Below are 22926 nucleotides of genomic sequence, written 5' to 3'. Positions count from 1 at the left end.
GCAGAGACCCCCATGGGGGTCCCACAGCCCTGTTTGCCCTGGTTCTGCCATCTGTCAACCCATCTCATCTCAAACCAGCTCCCCTAGTTGTGTTGGGGTGTCAGGGGTTGCCCTCAGGGCAGAAACCTGGGCACAGGCTGGGGACCACTACTGATAGTAGTCTGAGTGGTGTTTGGTTTTTTTTTTTTTCCCCTGGTTTTTGTTTGTTTGTTATTATTTTTATTTTTGTCATGTGAATCACTGGAACTCTGATGCTGCCCATCCATCCCTGGCCCCCCTCCAGGGCTCAGCCCCAGATCCCACCCAGCACCAACTGCTGCCCCTGCTCCCACACTGCTGGGACAGGCCAGCCAGGGAACAGGGACATAGGGCCACCACCAGCTCAGCCAACACACTGCTGGGGCCAACCCCACAATGGGAGCAAGGTCACTGTTGCTTTTTGGGGCAATTGAGGGGAATTGTGACATGTGCTCTGGCAGGGCAGGGACCAGGCAGCAGCACTGTTACAGCCCAGCACTGCCCCTGGGACAGTTCTTTGTTTTCCTCCACAGGAACACACAGCCCCAGGCAGCAGGACATAGCCTGACCCCTGCCTGCTCTTCTGGAACCCTGAGCCACATAGAAGTCCAGGGGTGGTGCAGTTACACAGTCCAAAAAACACAGTAAGGGGAGAGAGGTGTCATGACCCTGCTGAAGCAGCTGCTTGCACATCCACGTGTGCTGTGGCATGGGGACAGCAGAGGCAGGCAGGAGGAGCTCAGCACCATCCCAAGGGGCTGAGCCAGGCTGCAGCTGGTACCAGCACAGCTGATGCTACACAGAATTGGCAGTGAATGCATTGGAGGGAGGGCACTGCTATGCGGAGCACAGCTATTTACCACCCTGGGTCACAGCAGCACCAGTGACATATGGTTGCAAGAAGAAAGGAGCTGCTGGGCTGCTCGAACAGTGTCCTGAATCCCCAAAGCCAGAGATGGCTCCTGCCTGCTGGCAGCTGCCTTGTCCCAAAGGAGAAGGTCCCTGTGCCCAGAGGGACCGAGACCAGTGCAGAAGGGGACTCCAAGTGGGCAGAACTTCACCAGCACACACTGTGGAGGAGAGCACAGCTCAGCATGTGGTTCAAGCAGTTGCTCCTGAAATGTCTGTGGCCTGATGAGCACCAAAGAGTTCACAGACTGACAGAGATCATCCCATTTCTCTGTGTTCAGTGTATGGGGGGGCTGGTGGCTTTGCGAGCGACCTGCTGAGGTAAGGACCGAGGTTTGCCATGGAAAGCACATCCCTGCAGTTACAGTGGGGTGACAGACAATAGGGGTTGGAGGCAGTCAGGGACTTGTTAAATCACATGCAGTCATTCACACAGGCAGACACAAACAAGCTCTTCTGTAAACTGGGTTCCAGGAGATCCCATGGATCATCAGCTGATCCCATGGCCAGTGCTGGATGTGGCATCCTTACATGTTCCCACGGTATGTAATATTGGTGAAGGTAGATGTGGCCTCTTTATATAAAGGGTTATGGGTCTGGGGGAAGAAAGAAGATGAAAAAGAGCATCATCACTTTGTGCTTGGCATCAGCATTTGTTCTGCTTAACATCTGGGGTAATGTTCTGCTTAACATCTGGGGTAACATCTGCTTAACATCTGTCACAGCATGGAGTAGTGGATCCCTATCTCCACCCAAGGCTTTGGATGAGCAGTTTAATGGCTCCCCATAAGGTTTCATGGGGCAGAATAGGGAAAAGCTGCTGTGGAGGAAAGGAGAAGCAGCAGGAGCTCAGGAGGAGAGAGACCTTTTGAAAGAGCCTCCCATCCCATCCCATCCCATCCCATCCCATCCCATCCCATCCCATCCCATCCCATCCCATCCCATCCCATCCCATCCCAACCCATCCCATCCCATCCCATCCCACACCATCCCTTCACTTTGTAGGGGGTTAGGAGATGGAGGATAGGTGGGGGACAGGTATCAGTGCTGTCCCAGCCCCCTCCCTTGTGCTCAGGGTTCCTCAGTGCTTTCCAGCATCCTGTGGCAGGAGGGACCTTCTGCCTCACTCATGGGATGGAAACACTGCTGTGAGCAGTGAGTAAGGGGGTCATGCTGCTGACAAGTGCTTTGGATATGCTGGAGGGGGGAAAATAACCTAGGACATCTCCTATCACGTGTGCACAGCCCCTGGGACCACAGCAGGCTCAGGGAAGGGGTATTCTGGCTGGCAGTGTCACCTTGAGTCCTGCCTGGGACACTATCCCAGGCTTTAGAGAGGAATGGGACAAGCTGGCCCTTAAGGACCATGTCACGGGGACAACAGACAGCAGCTGGGCTCTCATGCCAGGAACACTGGGATCTGGATCCCTCAAGGCAGAGGCTGTGGGGTTTTGGGACTCCTGCCCAGCATACCCAATCCACTGCTCCTCACCGTGTCCCACTTGGCCCTGGCCTTCTCCTCCTCGAAATGGGCGAACTCACGGCGGTCGTGGATGGTGATGAGGAGCTTCCATATGAGCAGAGCAGCAAGGCCGATGAGCAGGATGGCACCTGTCACTGAGAGCAGGACCACCAGGACGTCTGGCCCCTTTGGACAGTCTGGAGCAGAGAGGAAGGCAGGGTTGCGGGGAGCTCAGCAGACCCAGGGCAACTTCAGGCAGCTCTGGGGCTACCTAGCCATGTGTACATGGAGCTCCTTTAGTCTCAGGAGGGCATCATCCTCCTCTGCCAGCAAGCAGGAGCCTCTACCCTGAGCACAGCAGGCTCTGTGAAGGAGGATCCCATCCATGGGGCACCTGTGCCAAAGTACTTGAGCACCTGTCTGTAGGGTGGGGGTCTGCACCCAAGCCTGGAGCTAGACCAGGGGCATCACAGGTCCCACCTGCAGTGGGGGATGACACCAGAGACCAAGTCCTTGTGCTTGTGAAGTTTGCCCAAAACCACCAGCCCACTGACACCCCCCCAGCCTCTGGCTGTGTGTCAACACTGAATTGGCAAATGGGGGCAGAGAGATCCAGTGTGAGCCTCCGCAGCTCCTGCTCCCCCTGCACAGTGCCCCGGGCCATGTGGCCACCCCAGTCTTTGCCCTGCCTCTCCTCTCCCATCTGGCTGTGGGGCTGGGAAGTGTGGGCTGTACCCTGCCCATAGCAGACAGCTGCTGTGAGAGCTGTTGGCTGCCTTCATGGGCCTGCTTCTGAAGGATCTGCAGCCACACAGCCCCAGGCTCAGCTGAGGTCAGTGGAGACCCCGGGGCTGCTGGTGGGAGCCTCCTCTTATCTGCTTCCCAAGAAAAATCACCCCCACAAAGTCAAACACAGGATGAGGGCGGTGGGAAGGTTGAGCCCCCATCCTTGGTCTCAATGAGGGGATGAAATAACTTAGGAAATGTGATACCTGAGAGGCAGGAAATCATGGCCCACTGGCACTGAGCAGGGGACAAAGAAGTTCTTTAATCCCTCTCAGCCCCCAGCCATGGTGCCCCATGAGCCTGGCTGGAGTGGGAGGTACAAAGGGAACTCAACATTCCCCCCCGCCCCTGTCAGCACAGAAACCCAGCACAGCACATTCTGCAGTCCCCAGCCTAAGCATGGCAGCTGGGTCTTACCAGGCTCCTCGATGACATAGAGGATGGACTTGCCACTGGAGTCCTCGTAGTACTGGAACCTCATCACACAGTCATTCTCATCCTTATAGGTGCAGTTCACAGCATCCTTGCCCCTGTCACCTGCCAGAGGGAGAGGCTCAGAGTCCCCATGCTGAGGGGTGCATACACAGAGGGAAAGCATGTGGCATATGCAGCCCCCTGGATTTCCACATATTAGGACAGGGGTTGGGTCTCCTCTTACTCAGTTCATGCACCGTCTCAATGTCGTCACGGCACATGCGGCTGCAGGACTGCTGCTCCACTAGCTTTCCCCGCTCAAACTTCTTGCATTCCACACAATCCCTGTGGAAGAGGAGGGAGGTTCCATGAGCTTTTCCAGGCTCTCCTCAGGCAACTGTCACACCTTTCAGTTTCAGGTTGTGGAAATCACAGCAGTCCCAACCCTACTGGGCTGCAGATAGTGAGAGCTCCTGCCACCAGTGCTGCAAGCTCCATGATGGAATATGACCCTTCTCAGCTCTCTGCCAGCTCCCCTGAATTCCACTGAATATGACCTATCCCAGCTCTCTGCCAACCCACAATGAGGTATGACCTGTCCCAGCCCTCTGCTCTTTCTCACTTTTTGATGGTGCAGGCATCCGGGCAGGTGGGGCACTTCTCGCAGGTGTCTCCGTAGGAGCCAGGCTGGGTGCACTCGCAGCGGCCACACACGCAGGAGCCGTGGCCGCTGCACACCAGCCCATTGCTGGACATGCAGGTGTCAGTGCGCGTGGTGCAGTTGCAGTAGTCTCCCGTCCAGTCTGAGTTGCACACACAATCCCCACAGCTGCACTGCCCATGGCCTGGGGACAACCAAAAGGCATCAGAACTCTAAGTATCTCCACAGAGCCTGTTAGCAATTCGCCATATGGATGCGTATGACCCAGAGGTGCAACTCATCCTCTGTGGGCACTGCAAGGCAGACCGGCCACCTAGGACAACTCCTTTGCACTGTCCTTGGGGTGGGACACTGCAAGGTGTGAGAAGCTGACACCAAACCCAGACCTTCGCCATGTGCCCAACACTCCTCTTATCCCACCCAAGCAAGAACAAACTCCCACATTTCAGGCTGAGCTGCCCCAGCTCCAGCTGCAGCAACTGGAGATGCTCTATCAGATCTGTCTCTGAGCAAGTCAAGTTCTTTCTGTGGCTTTTCATTTCAGATTGAATCAGGACATCTGGTCAAAGCCCCCAAGTCTGACTCCTTTCTCAGGCCTGGACCAGACAGGGAAAGCTGACTGCTGGGAAAAGCCCAACACACGTTCACTGAGACTGGTTTAGTCAGACAGACAGACAGGCATGCTCAAATCCTGCCAAACCCTGGAGCTATTTGGATTGTGGTTTATTTCAGCTCAAAGACGAGACACAGCAAGTGGTGGAAACACTGTGGACCTGCAGGCGCTGACCTGTCCTGAGCCCTGAGCACAGTGGGAGGGACACGTTGGGAATGCTGCTCCCGGCGGGGGATCAGCTGGGCACTGTCCCAGCCATGCCCTTGGAGGCACCAGTATGTGAAATAAATGTATAACCCCATTAATGAGGAACTAGGGCTGAGTCACAGGAAAATAGTGCCACACTGGGTGACAAGGCATGGAAACAGACGGGTAGGCTGGGGAGAAGTGGCTCAACGGGGTCAGAGAGTTCAGGTTAATTAACAGCCCACCCTGGCCAGGAGCAGCTCTTCATCATTGCCCTTCCTCCACCCTGGGGACCTGCAGCCCCTGTTCAAACAGGAACAGGCTCCTTGAGGACACTGACTACTCAGGGTGGGGGAAACCCAGCGTTTCCACCTCCTTTATCAGCAGGCTGTTAAGATAAAGGATCAGTCTGAGCAGCACAGAGGCAGTGTGAGCCATGAAGTTGGCCTGAGGGGCAGGTGGGATATCAAAAACTCAATTTGGGGACATCAGGGAGGGGAGCAAGAATCGAGCGTCATCTGGCCCCAGGTTTCACCTCATCCAAGCTGGGCTCCAGGAGTGGAATCAGCTTTGGCCACTGATATTTTCCTGGGGATTTTTGGGATTTCAGCAGGGAAGTGGTGTCTTTTTCTGGCACTCTGTTAGCAGCCACCTATCCTGGGCTTACAGAGGGAGGCTAGGGTTAGGAATGGGAGTGGCTACCCCTCTCCCATTCCCCCCTTAAATCAGTTTTGGGGTGCTTTGCTCCTGGAGACGATGTGCCACAGTTTCATGCCTCATTCCTACGCAATGTCATCTCTCTCACATCCCTTAAATACATGAGATGGGCAGAGCACTGCAATTCACTCAGACCTTCAGTGTTTACTGGAGATGTGGGTGGAAGGAACCTTAAATGAAGGTTCTTGGTGGGTAAGAGGCCCTGGCATATCAGGACATTTGGAACTGCTGTTGGGATGGGGTTTCTGTAGGAGGGCTTCTTCCCTGGGAGAAGAACCAGAGAACCCAAGGACCTGGTCCTCTCTTCCCAGTACTGAGAGCAGCTGGACTGGAGAGGGGGAGTCTGGGAGCATGTGGCAGAGATGAATATTAAGGAGGGGAGATGTTGTAAGGCCAGCAAGGAAGGAGGATTTACTTCCCCCACTTTTGCCACTATGAAGTCTTCCAGAACTGGGTGGAGCATAAAACCCACCTCTCCCCACCCTTCCCCCTCCCTAGCGTTTCCTCCTGCAGAGCAGTACATCTGATGTGTTTGAGATGTATGGTTCAAGCAAGTTCCCTGCTCTGTACACCCCAGAGCTGCTTCGCTTGGTCCCCACTAAGCCTCCTTTTTAACCTTCTAGCCCATCCCCACTCCCAGCTCTCAGGAACAGGAGGTGGTAACAGTGGCCAAAAAGGTAGTAATTCCCCTTGCATCACTTCAGACCAGGGCTGGTGCAGGGAAAGTCATGGCTGAACAAGTCAAAGGTGGGGACAACTCACAGGACAAGCCCCAAAATGACTGGTGTCTCCCTTGCCCAGGATCTCAGGCAGCCTAAACAGCCCCAAGCCCAGCACTCACCCGAGCACATCTGGCCCTTGAAGCGAACACAGGAAAAGTCGTCACACTCGCAGTACTTGCCCGTCACCTTCCCAAAGTCGCTGCTGTGGCACACGCACTGCCCGCAGATGCACTCGCCACGCTGGCTGCACAGGGGCTGGCCTGGCCAGGGGCTGCAGTTGTCCTGCTGGGAGGGGTTGTACTCCTCCTCCGAGCACTCGCAGTGGGAGCCCAGGCGCCCGGGGTTGCAGCGGCACACGCCGCACTCCAGAGTGCCATTGCCATGGCTGCAGGACGGGCTGTTGCTCTCGGCGTGGCTCTCACAGGAGCACTCGCAGTCGAAGTTCACCACCACCGTCAGGCTGTCCTTGAAGCCCACAGGTTTGATGGTGAAGGATTTCTGCTGCTTCTGGGGGCAGCCCCGCACTTTGGCCTCGATACTGAAGCTCACCTGGAGGGCAAAGATGTGTCTGGATGTCAGTACCTGCTCCAGTCCATGCTCCTGCTTAAGGAGCTCAGAAATGGGAGCCACCAGGTCTCTTTGGGCTCATCAAAGTTTATCAAAGCTGTCCCAGCACAATGTGGGCTAGATAATATGCTTGCCACAGTAACCAGGAAAATTTTAGGTTCAATATTAGGAAAAATTTCTTCACTGAGAGGTTTGTCCGGCTCTGGCACCGGCTGTGCAGGGAAGAAGTAGAATCACTGTCCCTGGAAGTGTCCAAAAACCTGTAGATATGGTGCTCAGGGACATGGTTTAGTGTTGGACCTGTCAGAGATCAGTTAGTGGTTGGACTTGATGGTCTTAGAGGGCTTTTCCAACCCAAATGATTCCATGTTCGCATGCCCTGTGGGCAGCAGCTCAGGCTGAGCTAGAGAGATCGGAGTTTGCATCCAGCAGATTCAAAAAAGCATTCTCCTCCTTGCACCCACCCTGCTGGACCTCTCTCTCTCTCTAGTGCTGAGATTCCAGGGTCCGTGTCACCTGGGAGGTCATTGGACAAGCAGATGGTGCTGGTGCAGAGCAACAGATGACCTGGCAGTGCTGCTACATAGAGGGGAGAAAAGCCAAGCCCATGAGTGGGATCCTCACCGTGTCCCCGATCTTGAGCCCCATGCAGGACTTGAGCCCAGGGATGACCTCGTTGTTGAGGCAGGTGGCATTGAAGGTCAGGGACAGCTCTTCAGGGAGGTCACGCACCTCCAGCTCCACTTTGGAGCGGATTTTCTAGGGAAGGAGAGAGGACTGATGAAGACACAGCACAGGCTGGGCAGGGCTTAGCCCTGGTGGGGTCCTCCCCTGCCTCCAGCACCACAGTGATGCTCCCATGCACATGGGAAAGGAGCCAAGTGCCCCAGTCTTTCTCAAGCCTCAGCTATGTCATTCTCTACGGGGAAAAGTTTTCAAGACAGGAAAGGACAGGCAGTGAACACAGTGATCTCCCACACTTGCACACATGGGTGGAAGCAGACAGTCACAGCTGTTCCAAGGAGGATGCTTGGGACTGGGGGAGCTGACAAATCTGTGGGTTGTTGGCAGTGGGAGCAGTGGCTGTTTTGTTATGAAGAGTGCTGTTGTGGGGCCATCACACTGCACACTCACCCCATATGAGTCCACTATGAGCTGCAGGACGTTGCTGGAGTCTCTGGACAAGGTGCCCACGGTTGTGCCTGGGATCAGCTCACTGTAGTTCTGTAGGAGTATCATAAACAAGGTCTGTTTGTTATGGGTAAATGTGCCATGGCTCAGAGAAACCCTGTCTGGGAACATGGGAGCTTTGATAGGACAGACCACCAAGCCATGTCCAGCCATCCGTTGTCCACCAGACCCCCAGAAGGGTGGCTTTGCAGCTGGTACCTGGTAGAGGCCAACAACTGTATCTGTTACAGCAAAGATCAAGTTGATGTTCTTCTGTGAGAGTTTCTCAGTCATCAGGCCCAGAGAGGGATAGTCCTGGGGAAGAGGAGAGCTATAGCCTAGGAACATGTACACCCTCCCACCTTGGTCCCCATCATGCTCTCCAACCATGGCTGAAACACCTTTCCCATCCCATGGGGACCCAACAGGTGCTCTGGGCTCCACAACCCCATGCCTGGGTCAGGCTTTACCAGTGTGGTGGTGGCAGAGTAGAAATTATCCTTGTCGATGTGGCACTGGGCATCATTGGGCTGCACGATGCCAGCCAGCCGCCCGTCCAGTGCAATGTGGGTCTTCGCATCCGTGGTGAAGACGAGCAGATGGGAAGCATCATTCCTCCAGCCAATTTTTTCCTGCAGTGAAAGGCAGCTCCCAGTCATGTGTCAGCACATGCTGAGGGCAGCCCCATGTGCCAGCACTCCACTGCTGCCTTTGTGCCAGGGGGTCACAGCTTGGCTGTAGAAACCAACCTCTGCACAGGAAACCAAGGCAATTGCTCTCGCAGGGAAGTGCTGTGGGAGTGTGGAGTCTGGAAGGGGGCCATGGGCTGCTTGTAGGTGAAAGATGAGTTTAATTGGTTAGAGTGTTAATCACCATGGTTAATGACTCAGGGATGCAAGATCTCCAGCAAAACCAAGGTGAAGGCATAGGAAGTGTTGTCCCTTCTGGACTGGTCACTGCAGGGCTGACATGGGATTGTTCTCGAGCACCTGCTCTGCTCCTCTCCCCTACCGTGATCTCATGAGAGTCCTTCTCTTCCCTTGACCATTGGTCTGGAAATGTCTCACTTGAATGTTCGCCCTCTCCAGAAATCAGTCATACAACAACTCAACAAGGCTTATGATCATGTCTGGGAAGGATTGATTGGTCCCTGCCAATCCACCTGGCCCAGCCTGGTGATCCTGCCCTGACGCCAGCCAGGCCTTCCTGCCCCTTACATCGCACACGGTGGCCTGGATGATGGCATCGAAGCCGCCCTCAGGAGCATCGCGGTTCCGGGAGACGCTCTGCTTCCGCACCTCCTCGTTGAAGCGAGTCACCTCATCCGTGAGCGACAGGACGTGTTTGTACCCAAACATGGGCAGGCAGGTTTCCCCGATCCTGTAGGAGGAGAACGCTCAGGGCACAGGGCTCATCAGGCTCTTCCAGCTCCCATCCCTGCCCTACAGCCATCCCAATATCCCATGGTCCTGCCCAGGATGTGCTGGAGGGACCCAATGCTCCCCAAGAGCCTGAGGCTGGTGAAGGACCTTTTAAATAAAATTAATGTTGTAGAGATGCTGGGCTCAGGTCAGCCCCCAGCCTCAGTCCTGCTGGGATTTTTAGGAGTCATTTTCTTCCAGCCTCAACATTTCTTTTGAAAACATGATGCAAATTTTTTCCCTCAAGAGCTTTCCCTTGATAATGATATTTCTAATTTAGACCTGCTCTTCCTCCCTGTGTCAGCAGAACAGATAGCACTGAAGTTTGAACCCTGTCCAGAATCAGGCACCCACTTTCTCCACTCCCCTCTTTTCCTCCCAGGCTCAACGTCACTTTTCTGCCTACCCCGCTCCTAGTAGCACAGAGGAACAGGGAATGGGGATGAATTCAGTTCCTAATACTTCTGCCATTCCTTCTTCCTCACACTCTTTCCCTGTTCCAGCCTGTTGTCCTTCCTTTGGGAGACAACCTTTCAAGAACCTCTCAAACACAGGTCTTTTCTATGAGCTTCAGTTCTTCACCAACTCATGTGGATTTCCAGCCACATTGCAGTGGTGTCCCATCAACTTCTGGCCCTTACAGGACTCCCTCAACCTGGACTTACTCATAGCAAGGGTTCTTGATGGCTTCTGGAGGAGATATGTACATGTAGGGGGAAATGGGTTTGTCCACAAAGGCCCCAAAGCCGATGCGTAGGTTGCTGGTGAGCTTACGCATCTCACTGGCCAGTTTTGTGCCCAGGTTCTGGATGTTCCTCAGATCATCCTTCATTGAGTTAGACAGGTCCATGAGGTAGTAGATGTCCACAGGGTAATCTTCCACTTGACGCACTTGGACGTGAAAGACCTGGGAGTCATCTGCAAAATGACAGGGCAGTAGAGTGAGATCTCGTCTCCTGGAAGGGGGAGGGGGGCTCACCACAGGATTAAGGGGGAGGGGTCAGCAGGAACCCAAGGGGATGGTTAAAGCTTTTAGGAGGAGAACATTACCCTTAGACAGAGGGGCAAAGCCCTTAGTCAGGTGCTTGCATAGGAGATGCGCTGTGTACCCCCTGGAAGTGTCCGAGGCCAGGTTGGATTGAACTTGGAGCAACCTGGGATAGTGGAAAGTGTCCCTGCCCATGGCAGGAAGTGGAACAGCATTGTCTTCAAGGTTCCTTCCAACCCCAAAACTGTTCTGGAATTCTATGGCAGATGGGGGTTATGCCTCCTGTTCTCCTAAACTCTCAGTGCTGGGACATGAGCAGATCTTCCTGTCCAGGGCTGACCTCTCAAGATATCCTACAGGAACAGCTGGATGGAGTGAGGGAAATCCCCAGTGTGTGGGCAGCAGGTCTTAAAGGGATCACAAGGAAGGCTGCAAGACTTCTTCGGACTTCTCTGAGCTTCCAAGGACTCTGATAATTTTCTGCTCCCTCCCCCATCCCCGTTCCTTTCCTCTCCTCTTGGCTCTCCCAGCCCCTTCTGAGAAAATTTTGGTGAAACATTTTCCATTGAAACAAAAACCTCCTTAGAAAGGACCTTCTGGGAAACATCCCAGTTTTGATGACTTCTGCACATATATTAAAAAAAAGCTGAAAACGCTTAGGGTTGACGTTTTCTTTCTTCCTTTTTAAGAGACACAGGTCCTTTCTTCTGATCTTTGAAATGGTTTCTTTGAAACATAACCCAGGGCACAGCTGAAGCCTTGTCAGAACACCTCACATGTTGAGAAGAAAAGGCCTTAACTGAGCTTAAATTATTATTGTTTTCATATTTCTGTCTAAATCTGCATGCCATGTTCTTTCAGGATGAAGAAAGTTTCAAAATTTATGACAGCCCGAAATGCTCCATCCCCTCTCCAGCTGTGCTGGGAGCCAGGGGTCCCATTTTTGTGCTTAGAAAGCAGCTGTTTGTCCTCATTGAGCTGAAACCATGAGGATTCTGAGCTTGTGGAACATGAGCTGTGACCTGTCCTGCTTGTATCCTTTGTGATTTGGTATTGGTTCATGAGTCAAGGCAGACAACTTATGCCAAACCTTCTTGGTTCAGCAGAGATGGTATCAAGCTGGGGATCTCTCCTCTTTATTCCAAGGAACAGGGATTTACAGCACTCAGAGCAGCATACTCACCTTCCTCCTGACAACAACCTCTAGAGCTAGAGAACAAGGGCCACTTAGAAGCTCCATGTCCCAATTGTGTGGGGATTCCTCTGCTTGCTGTCCTTCCAATGGGGCAGGACTCCTCCTGCCCATGCCCAAGGATGTGCACAGAGGCCATGTGCCCTATAGCTTTGCCTCCTGCCTGGCATCCTTGAAACTCCCGGATGCTGGCAAAGGACCAGAGCAGTTAATTTGCTCCAGCCTGCCTGGCTGAGCAGAGCCTGGGATATTACAGGGATCTGGTGGCAGCCCAACCCTGATAGCTGCTCTGCAGCTTGTTAGATATGAGCTGACTTCCACTCAGGCATTCTGAGCACAGAAGCAGTGCCTCAGGTCTGAACAGCTTTATAAAATACCCCATGTGTTGTTTAAGTCACATCCTATCCTGCCCCTCAAATACCTCAGGACTGAGATAAGAGAAAAAACACAGCTATCAGAGAGCTCAGCTGCCCACCAGAGATGTTCTGGAGGATTCTGTGCTGCCGGCAGCCTGGCCTTGTCCCTGAAGGACATGAGACCACCCTGGCCAGTGAGGCAGAGTGATGGCTCACACAGTGCCTGAGCCCTTTGGGTCATTCCCACTGCATGTCCCCCTTCCTACATCAGTCTGCGGGCTCTTACCTGGCCGCAGGTTTAGCTGTATTCTCTGGGGGCTCATCTGGGTGGTGGTGGACCCCCCCGAGCCCTTGTTGCTGAGGGGCCGGTCCTCCAGGATGGTGACGCTGCTGCTGGGGGACTCGATGTGGTCCTGCCTGCAGCCGTTGAGCAGGAGGTTGGTACGCAGGTCACAGCGCGGGGTCGACTGTGCCCAGACCTGTGGGGGAGGGACACAGTCAGGAGCCTCCCAGGACTATGGTGGGAGAAGGAGAAAGGCCCCCACCTTTTCCTGGGAGAACCCCTGACTCCAGAAAAGGATCAAAGGCTTCTTGGGGTATACAGTCTCTTGCCTGAGGAAGGCGGCAGACAGAGGGGATTTGGGATCAGCAACTCCTGCTGGAGCAACTCCTGCAGGAGCCCATCAGCCCTTGCCAAGGAATGATGGATAACACATCCCTGCCAACCTCCTCCTGACTCCTAGCAGCTGGAGCCTTAGGTCTGGGTTTTGGCAGAGCTTAAAGGAAATCCTGTCTCTCTGGGATGGCTAGAGGAGGGTGTGGCAGGATGTGAACATGGCAAGCTGGGTAGAGGCAGTGTGGGACTTTTAAAATTATTTATTACTTTGACAAAAGACAAATCACCTTTCCCCCCATTTTTCCAACATGGGCCCTTAGAAATCCTGCCATGAGCAAGAAGTGTGTCCACTGTGGGTGAGCTCATTGCACAGAGCAGTGCTCAGTTCCTGTCTGGAAGTGGATCAGACTTATCTCCAGCTCTCCAGCTTCCTAATGGATGGAGCCGACTGGGGAAAGGAGCACCAAAAAAGGAATGAAAGAGTCCAAAGGCACTGGGGCTGTGGGAAAAGCCTTGAAGAGCCTGTCAGGGGTAGGAAGCACAAAGTGTGGAGTCACGGTGAGCTCCAGCCTTGTCCCTCCTTTCCTAGAAAGCTTCTGGTTCCTTGTTCTTATCACAGAACATTCAGGAGGGTTCCTACTCCTTTGGTTGCTTATGAAGACAAATATAGGAAGAATTTCTCTCCCAGCCCAACACTGCTGTGATCAGCTGCCTCATGTTCCTGCTCAGGGAGCACCCACCCTCCCCTCCAAAGGGATTCTTTATCTCCCTCCCTCAGCCCAAATCTTTCTGTATTAGAGTCCTCCAGCAGAGGACCACCACAGCCTCTTCCTGCAGCAAAGGGAGGTGGCACAAGTCCTGGTGGGGCTGGTTCAGTGCCCTCCCTGCTCCTGGAATGCTGGAATCCACTGCTGAGCTTTCTAATGCTAGAGAAGTTCCTGTGCAGGATATCAACTGCCATGAACTCTGTTCAGGCTGGTTGAACCCAGGGATGAATTTGTATGTTTTATGTAAACAAGTAGAAAAACACAAATGGTGTCAGGAGGCCCTGGCTGGCCCACAGCCCTCTGGAAACTGTGGCCAAGCAATAGCCAAAAAATACATCAGCAGGCGTGTTCCTACCCTGCTCCGCCTGGGCAGTGTGCTGACAGAGAGGAGGACAAGTCATCCCTCCAAATTAGCTCCCTCAAACCCACCCACCCAGCCATAAGCTTACTCCACAGGGCTCCCTGCTGTGGGAAGGGGTAGCTAGTTCACTCCAGATCCCATCAATCACCATGTACATTCCTGTCCCAGTCAGGGAAATCACTGGAAAAATATGTGGACGAAAAGCATGCTGGGCAGGTGGGTTTTAACCATGGTACTCAGTGATACCTGAAGATTGTAGGGAGCTCCCAGGACCTAAGAGGCCTCATGGCACCTTATGGGATCAGCAGCATCATTCCTGCTGTGAGATTTCCATGGAGAGTGTTTAACCCCAGGGCTGCATCCTTCCCCTTTCTTTGGAGTCCTAAATACAGTGACTGACTGAAGACTTACAGGAGCCTCTCCAACAACAAAAGCTACCACAAAAGTGGGACATTTGGCTACAAGGCCCTGGCAGCCCCCAGTCTGTTTTTGACCCTGGGCTCTGTCACTTTGCCGACGCAACAACTGGGGCACAGCCCTAGTTAGGAGTGACCTGGAGACAGCCCAAGCTTGCTGGTGACAAACTCACAGCACAGGGATTTCATCCATGAGAAACCCATTCCCTGTCAGCACAGCCCTGATGGCACCAGCTCCCTACAGGGAGATGTGTGCACCCTCTCTGTCCCAGCCATCCCACAGCCCTTCCCAGAGATGCTCGCCAGCTCTCCCTGCCCTGTCCCACTGCAGAGCGGACATCTGCTCACACTCCCTTCAGAATGGGAAACCTGATTATTTTATCCCAATCACTGCCTCCAGAGCTGATTAGTGAGGGCAGGGTCAGGCAGGGCTCTGGCAGAGCCAGTTCCATCCCTGAGCTCCCAGGCGGGAAGCCTGTGGGAATTTGCATATTCCCCAGGGCATCTCTGTTTTCATCTCGGACACAACCACATGCAGCATCAGCTTCTCTGCAGAACAGCTCTTGGGAGCACTCAGAGCACAGACACCTCCACAAATTAAGCTAAAACCTTCCATCAGCTTCTCTGAAATCCAAATCTGGTCCAGTCTAGCCTCCAAGAGACCCAGAGTGGGTGACATTTTGGGTGGGTGAGACCCTGAAGGATCTGCCACAATAATCTCCAAAGGCACTTTAGAGATTTGTCTCAGTGTTACAGCTTGGCTGGCTTTTTCCAAAAAAGCAGATGAGAACATCTATTTGTTGGTAAGAGTGGTCAAGGTTTTTGAAAAATAAATAAAACTCAACTCTGCTCTGCATCAATGCTCGGCGGGGTCAGTGACCACAAGAAACCACAATGAAATGCTTCTCCAATCCAAAACCAGGACGGAGCAGGAGTAAACCATCACCACATGCTCCTTGGGAAGGCAGTGTGAGTGGAAAAGGGCTGTAGTGGGAGCAGAACGAGCACAAATATGGGCACTGTCCCTTTAAAAACTGGGGTGGGGGGTGGGTGCGCAGTATCAGAACCCTCCCCCACCCTAGGGAAATTAAACAAACCCACAGAAAAAAACCCTCATTTGCTAAATTAAGACAACGTGGTCCAGATGTTGGAGGCAGAGTTGATGAGCACAGTGCACAGCCCAGCTCTCCGGGGGCTGGGTCTAGCAGCAGGACGGCTCCCTCACTCTTGCCCGGCAGCGCAGCTCAGAGAGGAAATATTTCCTTTTTTGGAAACCTTTGCTGTTCTGGAGGAAAAAAACCCCATCACGGCTCCCTCTGCACCGTCAAGCCACCAGTGCAGACCAGGATCAGCGGCTGGGAAGGAAGAGCTCAGCCCAGCCCAGCCACCATTCCCCTCGAAGGAGGGAATGGAGAGGGAAGCCCTTATCAAGCTGCATGTTTCAGCCACTCCTTGCGGGAGATTAGATGGGCACAAACATCTTTATTCACACCACATGCCAAGCATCAGATCTGATGGGCACAGCAAGCCAGAGGCCTCCCGTCTAGATATGCATTGATCCCAAAGCATTAGACAATTGCTGGCATGATCCAGCAGCCCCAGGTCTTTTCCAAGTCCCAGCGGGCATTATGGGCACAGCTGCAGCTGATATAAATGGGTCTTCAAGGACAGAGAAGGAGAAAGCAAGGAAAGCCTTGAAAGTTTCATCACCTCTCCCCATCCCCATCACCTCCCCTTGGCTCTGCCCTGGGGCTCCTCTCACATCCCCTTGGGAAACTCCCTCCTGGGAAACTCCCTCCTCTTACCCAATGGATTAACCCCCAGGGCAGCATTTTTGGAGGGCAACGTGGCAGATCTGCTTGGCTCTCACCTACCCAAACAGGATGATTTGAGAGCCACAGCTCAGCACTCCCATCCACTTTAGCTTAGTAACCAAAAACAGGCACCTTGTCTTCTCCCCTTATTTCTAATGAAAAAGGCTTTAAACCCAGCCTTTAACTTCCGATGAGTATTTTCAATTCCTCCTTGCAAGCCTTCTAGGCGCCCTTCCCTTTTCACCCCTTCTAGGAATTAGGCTCCTTCAGCCAGTGCTTTACAACAGGTTTCCAAGAAGCAAACCAAAAGTAAACCAAGTTTTTAAATGTACATTATTTGAAAGATAAAGTGAATTCCTAGTGGAAACACCAACATTTCCCAGCCAGCTCAATGTAGCTCCCACCAACACACCCAGATAAGGGGCATATTTTTGGAGCAGGGCAGAAGTAGTGCCCACTGACCAAGTGCCTTGAGCTGAGGTTCTGAGCCAGGTGCCACCAATGAATCTGTTTAGATACAGGGGGAACAGATGGAGACTGAGCTTGTGGCTGTAACCTACACTTATCCCAAAGGTTCTTCCCTTCCTTTACATCCCTTTCCCTTCTCAGGGCCCTGCTTAGCCCCTAGCTCTTACCTCAGCAGAGCACCAGGCACAGAGGGGACTGACAGCCAGGCACTGCTTGCAGGAGTTCACCCCACGGGTGGTGCAGATGTTGCCCCCTGAAACAGCAAAACAGAGCAATTACAGCCCACAGAACGCAAACTCACATGTGTGCTCAGCCACCAGCTTCTGAGCAACCAGAGCCCCACCAGGGCCCTTCTCTATCCCTTTTCCCACCTGCAAACCCTGGATGTTGCCTCCTTGCTCTCTCCAGCCTGGTATGAGCCTCATCTTGCCCAAGGCTGAGCATCATTCCCTACCCACCAGCTCCTCAACGGGTCCTCTCACGACCCTGCAGCATCACATGGCTGTTGGAGTGAAGCCCCCTGGCAGGGAGTTCATGTATCCTTGCAGAGAGTCCTGCAGACACTTTGGGGCAGCAGGAGTGGAATGGGTGAATTCCCAAGGGTGCACAGCGATACCCATAGCCCTGTCAGCGATTGTCGCCTCTTCCCATCACCTTGATCCAGGGTGTTGTTGACACCTTGAGCAGACACTAAACTCAGTGGCTGGTTTTGGCTCGGCTTCAAATCCAGGGAAACGAGGGGAGTGAAAGGACACAACTCCAGAAATGTGCTGGTGGTGGTTGTCACCTATGTCCCAGGAAAGCCTGGGCTCTGTCAGTGGCTGTGGGGACTCTGGGAGATACCTGCTGCTACCAGTCCTGAAGATCAGAGGCTGGTGAGCCTTTGGGGGAGAATTAAAGGGCCATAAAATGCCTGTGGAGCCCAGGGGCAGGAGGAGCTCCTCTGACACAGACCAGAGTGAGTGGCCCTGCGGTTTCTGCTGCCAACGGCTGGTGTGACAAGTGGCTGGGACAGCACTGCCTGGTGTCACCCTTGGTTCCTCCTCCCTCCTTGGCACAAGCATCTTGGCAGTTTTAGGATTCCCTAGGCAGAGAAAACTGGAGCCAAGTACCCACTTGGCTGGGACACACTGCAGCCTGGGGAGCCTGGGGGATGCTGGCGGGGAGCAGTGGGCACTAGGGCCTCCCCCTCTGCCCTAAGTGCCCCCATGGTTGCCCAGGGCTGTCTGAGCAGTGTCCCACAACCACAGGAAATGGAACACAAAGCAGAAAGAGGAAATGGTGAAACAACATCATCAGATCTTTGAGCAGAACCACAACCACAGCCCCGTGCACTCCTGCCTGCTGGCATGTAGCCAGGGAGTGTACACATGTGTTCACACCTGTGTGAGTCTATTTGAGGGTGGTGTCCCAGGCTGTGCCAGTCCCAGGGGCCAGCGGCTGCTTGGGGATGTGCCCCAGAGCATCCCCATCGTGCCTCTGACACCTGCAGTTCCCACTTGTCCCAGACTAAACTAAAGACTGAGCCCAAGTGCCTTGCTTAGCACCAGTTTTGGGGTGGCACCGATGCCCAGAGCTCTCATCATACCCTGAAATACCTGGCTCCATGTGAGGATGAGACAGATTTTAAATGTAACATTGGCCAGAAGAGTGACAGGATAGTCTCCAGTGCTTCCTGCACCTCAGCAATGTGCCAGCAGCAGCACTGATCCTTGGGTGGACAGGGCTATGAAGAGGGAGGGCAAAGGGCTCTCTGAAACCAATGACAACACCACCTCCCGTGGCTCTCGCCGGCTCCTGCTGTGTCCATGTGAAATCCCTCCTGCCCTGCCAAGTGCCGGTGGCTGCAGCCAGAGCACGTGCCATGGATTTATTTGTGCTGTGCCCTGCAGCTGGGAGCTAGCTCAGCCTCCGGGAAACAGAGAGGCACTGCCCAGACAGCCCTCAGGGATAAGACAGCCCTGGCAGCTCCAGGTGCTCTGGACTAAATGCTCAGAGCTTCCAACCCCGGGGCCACTTGCCTGAACACAGAAACAGCTTCCAAATCCGCAGGTCCCAGGGGAGCCCTGGTGCTTTGATATGAGCACCAGGATGACAGCCCTTGATTCAGGGATGGGGAGAGGTGCCAAGTACCCACCTGCCACAAGCCAGGGGTATCCCTGCTTTCCACTCTCACATCCTTCTTGTAGTGGCCATGTCTAGCTGCTGGCTTGTAACTGTGGTTGCTCAGCTCTGTTCAGGCAGTTACAGCACTGAGTGCCACCAGCAGCACTCCTGGTCCAGGCTCCTGTTCAATGCCAGTGTGGGTTTTGTCCCCTCATGGTGGGTTTTATCTGGTTTAGTCACCTGGCCCTGCCCCAGCACCCACCTTGCTGGGGAAGGGCAGAGCTGACAAGGCCTCCATGAGGGCTCTGGGACATGAGACTCACCAGTCCAAATCCTTCCTCAAACAGGTTTTCCCTGTGACTTGACCCAGTTCCTCAGCCACTCCCTGCCTCAGTTTCCCCTGAGCAGTGTTAACCCTGGTCTCAATGAGACCAGGTTCCACTAAACTCCATGTGGAGGATTCCAGGGTTATGTCTGCTGGCAGAGCCCCAGGGTGCCTCCTCATGCCATGAAATCTGATCTTGAGGCTAAGGAGCCCCTTGATCTTGAGACTTAGGACCCTCTGAGCTCATCTGCTCCTCACCATTTGGAACAAACTACCTCCTGCGTGTGTGCAGGTCCTGGCCCCAGGTGGTTTCCTTTCCTCTCCTTCTGCTGCCACCCCAAAGCCTAGGGGTCCTTTATCTGGTGTCCCCTCTCTTTGCTGGGGATGTAAATCCAGTCTTCTGGTGGATTTTGGAATGAGGGCCATAGACCTAGGCAGAGCACAGTCATGGCTGGGGAGCTGCACATGGGATCAGGTGGGGCTACAGCTGGGAAGTCCCTGAGTGAGGGATGCTGCCATTACCAAGGCTGTCCTGGGGTCTGATGTCACATCATGCCACTGTGCATTGCTGGTGACTTTGCCTGGAGGGTCTCTGGAGGTCTGTATCTGCTCCCAGACACACATAGCCCTGTGGTCCCTATGGTGTCCATGACCAAGACTTTGCTGGGGATGGAAGACCCTTCCCTTCCTTGGAACAAATCTCCAGCACTGTACAGGGCCATTCTTGGCTGCATTTCCATGGGGCTGGATGGAGCAGAGCCTTGGCAGTTATGACCATCCAAACATGAGGCTGGTCCTGCTGTGAGCAGGCAACTGCACACCCCACCACGGGGAAATGTTCCTTTTTTGGCATTCCCAGCACTGGTTGCATGGCTGGATGCAGGGATGCAGTGTTGGAAGAGTTTCGTGGTAGCAGGGACCTTGTGAAGATGTGGGAACAAAAGCACAGATGGGTGGAAGTGGAGGATGTGGAGGAGGTGGAGGATGTGAAAGATGGGGAGGATGCTGCAGCTGGAGTCCTCTCAGGTTTTGGCCCTGTGAGTGCCTGGCAGTCCTTCCCAAACTTGGACACTACCTGGCTGTGAGCAGGTCAACACCATCCCAGTACAGCCTATACTAACAAATTTTGTGGTTTTTAGATACTTTTTTCCCCATCTTTGGAGCTTTTTTCCCTAGCCATAAAAACTAATAAACCCAAGTACAAAACCTGCATTTTTAAATTATGATAGCAGCTGGTTTCACTCAATGAGCTGATCCTAAAGACTCCAGTTTTTGAAAAAAAAGCAATCCTGAAATACAAGGAAATGGGAGATAAACTGTTCATGATGATGGGAACCACCCACCTGGGGGTGGGCAGAGCTGTGGTCCCAGAGAGTGATGAAAGCAGGGAATCCCAGACTGGTTTGGATTGGAAGTGACCTTAAAGCCCATCCAGTTCCACCCCCTGCCATGAGCAGGAACACTTTCCACTAGACCAGGTTGTTCCAAGCCCCATCCAGCCTGAGATTGAATTTAGGGAATTCAGTGAAATTCCCAGACGTTCCATGTCTCTGAAACACCCCAGATGTCTGTGGCTCAACATCACTCTGTCCTGACTGGAGAAAATTACTCAGTCCCAGTCTGCAATCAGAGTAACCTCCGAGTGGTGCAGGAGCAGCCACACTTTGTTTTCCCCCTTTGCCAAACTGAGCAAGAATGAGCACAGAGAAAACCTGATAAAGACATTTGAGGAAATTTGATAAAGGTACAAACCACATCCTCTCCAGCCTTTCTGTTGACTAAGTGATAAGGACCTGGGCTTTCTTGGCAGATCCCCACCCTACCATTCTGGGGGTGTTTCTTCTTTCAAGCCTCTCCCTTCCTGCCAGCATCTTCCTGGGAATGGGATGCCCCAAACTGAGCACAGGCACCAGAGATATGTGCACAGCCCCAAACTGCAGCTCTATGAACTCAAACTCTTGCAGGGGTTATCCCATGTCCCGTACTAATGGCAGCTCCATCCGGCAGCAGATCAGAGCCTCAGGCTGTTCCTGGGAATTCACTAAAGTCTGGAATTCTTTAGACAGAACAATGTTGCTCCAAACCCCAAGTCTGGCTGTGAAAACAATGTGACCGATTTATAAATCACCATACTGCAGTTTCTAGATTTCCTTTGAGGCCTAGTCACTAGGAACACACCTGGGGAGGAGATAATGCTTTTCCAGGCTTTCCTGTACTTCTGACACTGGAAAACTTTTAAAAAATACAAACTACATTTATCCTGAGATCATATGATGCCAGAAATCAGATTTCTTAAAGAAAAGCATAAAAAAAACCCACGAGAAAAATAACACAGGACAGCAATGTTGACATAAATGTTCCGTCCGTCCGTCCCCCCCCCCCCCCCCCCGCCCTTAAAATGTACTGACACAGGAAGGAATTACCTGACGTGATTTCTCCCAGTGAATTTTCTGTTTATAAAGGACGAAGCCCAAGTCACACCCCAGTCCTTGCATTACAAACCAGTAACCAGAGCCAAACACAGAGTAGGTAGATCCAGTAAGATCTACCACATGCAGTAAGAATAACCCACAAAAGTATCCCTTGACCCTATAACATCCCTGAGAAGTTCCTAGTCCCGACCCAGACGAAGCCCAACCGGTCTGAGCGGCGCTTCCTATGTGGGAATGCGCTGCAGCTCAGGCTGCCAGCTCCCCCTCCGGGTGATTTTCCCGTGAAATCACAGACCCTGGGAATGCAGAAAGTACTGGGATTTTTAGAAGTAACAGGCAACATCTTCACTAAATGGCTATAAACAGAGACAGGAGCGACAGAGTAAGCCTACCCCAGCTGCCAGTAGCGCAGAGCAGGAGGATCCCGAGGGTCACGGAGAGTTGATCCATCTTCTCTGAGCCCCGGGCTGGGGGCACTGCTGGGACCGGCCCCTCACGAGTGATGGGCAGCGGCTCGGGAGTAGCTGGAGGCTTTTAGCGGCTGACGCGATGAATCACAGGGCTGGGTGAGTGACACACATGGCGAGCGAGCGGGCGGCCGGAGGAAACTGCTGCCTCGTCACTTCGGAGGCCGGAGTGTCTCCGCCCGGTCTGCGGCCAGCTCCTTATGAAGTTTTCACTCTCTCGGCTTAAACAAGGACCTAATAAACCCTGGCAGCGAGTCCTCCCTCGGCACTGGTGACCTGCAGCCCCGGGGCTCGTAACAGGCTCTTTCCCATAGGCTGTTCCGCCTCGCTTTAATTCCTTACAAAATCTTGCTCACTCCTTCCTTTTATTAACTCTTGAAAGGCAGCTGGTTTTAAACCCCGTTTGAGCTGCTGGAGTTCAAGGATTTAAGGAGAAATAGAGCAAATACACACTAATACGGAAGTGTGGGTTCTCAGCTCCCTCACCAGAGAGGGAATAGCCCTGCAAAAGCAGAGCTGGGAGCTGAGGGAGACCCAGCCAGGAAGCGCACCTGATGGAACCAGCAGTTTGGATATAAACCTGGACATCTCAAAGGGAGGGAAGCTCAGCTTGGGGTCACATAATTTGGACCTGATTTTCTTCTCGCTTGTACTGTTTTTTCCTTTTGTGTCCTCAGGAATTGATTCTGTGCTGAACAAATCCAGGGATTGGGATCTGCGTAGGGACTGCACCCACTGAAACATCAGAACTGCCTGTGGGTGTCTCTCAAAGGTGTTTTATAAAGATCTTGTTCCCCTGCAATACCAGGGTCGTAGTCAGAGCTGGGGAAACTGAGGCACTTGGAATACACGTTGGGAGCAAAAGGGAGAGAAGGGCTGGATTAATTTCCCTGGGATGCTCTCTCCCACCAGGTGACAGGGGGTGGGGACAATAATGACACAGCCTTGGGTCAAGACAACCCAGCACACAGA

At 53.3% G+C, this 22926-nt stretch overlaps 1 protein-coding gene across 1 annotated transcript; it reads right to left on the bottom strand.

The window, feature by feature from the left end:
- Positions 1-1185: 1185 nt before the first annotated feature.
- Positions 1186-22215, bottom strand: ITGB3 (integrin subunit beta 3). Its single transcript, XM_054649887.2, has 15 exons — positions 21880-22215; positions 16792-16877; positions 12469-12661; positions 10312-10564; positions 9443-9605; positions 8696-8857; positions 8445-8540; positions 8190-8279; positions 7680-7814; positions 6608-7037; positions 4212-4434; positions 3834-3934; positions 3593-3712; positions 2420-2586; positions 1186-1523 (listed from the first exon to the last, which is right to left on the bottom strand). The coding sequence occupies exons 1-15, from the start codon at positions 21935-21937 to the stop codon at positions 1455-1457; spliced, it is 2346 nt and encodes a 781-aa protein (XP_054505862.1). The 5' UTR covers positions 21938-22215; the 3' UTR covers positions 1186-1454.
- Positions 22216-22926: the final 711 nt, after the last annotated feature.

Source organism: Agelaius phoeniceus, chromosome 26 (genome assembly GCF_051311805.1).
Source record: "Agelaius phoeniceus isolate bAgePho1 chromosome 26, bAgePho1.hap1, whole genome shotgun sequence".
Lineage (NCBI taxonomy): Eukaryota > Metazoa > Chordata > Aves > Passeriformes > Icteridae > Agelaius > Agelaius phoeniceus.
The sequence above is the reverse complement of the archived record's forward strand: the minus strand, read 5'-3'. Positions and strand labels throughout refer to the sequence as shown.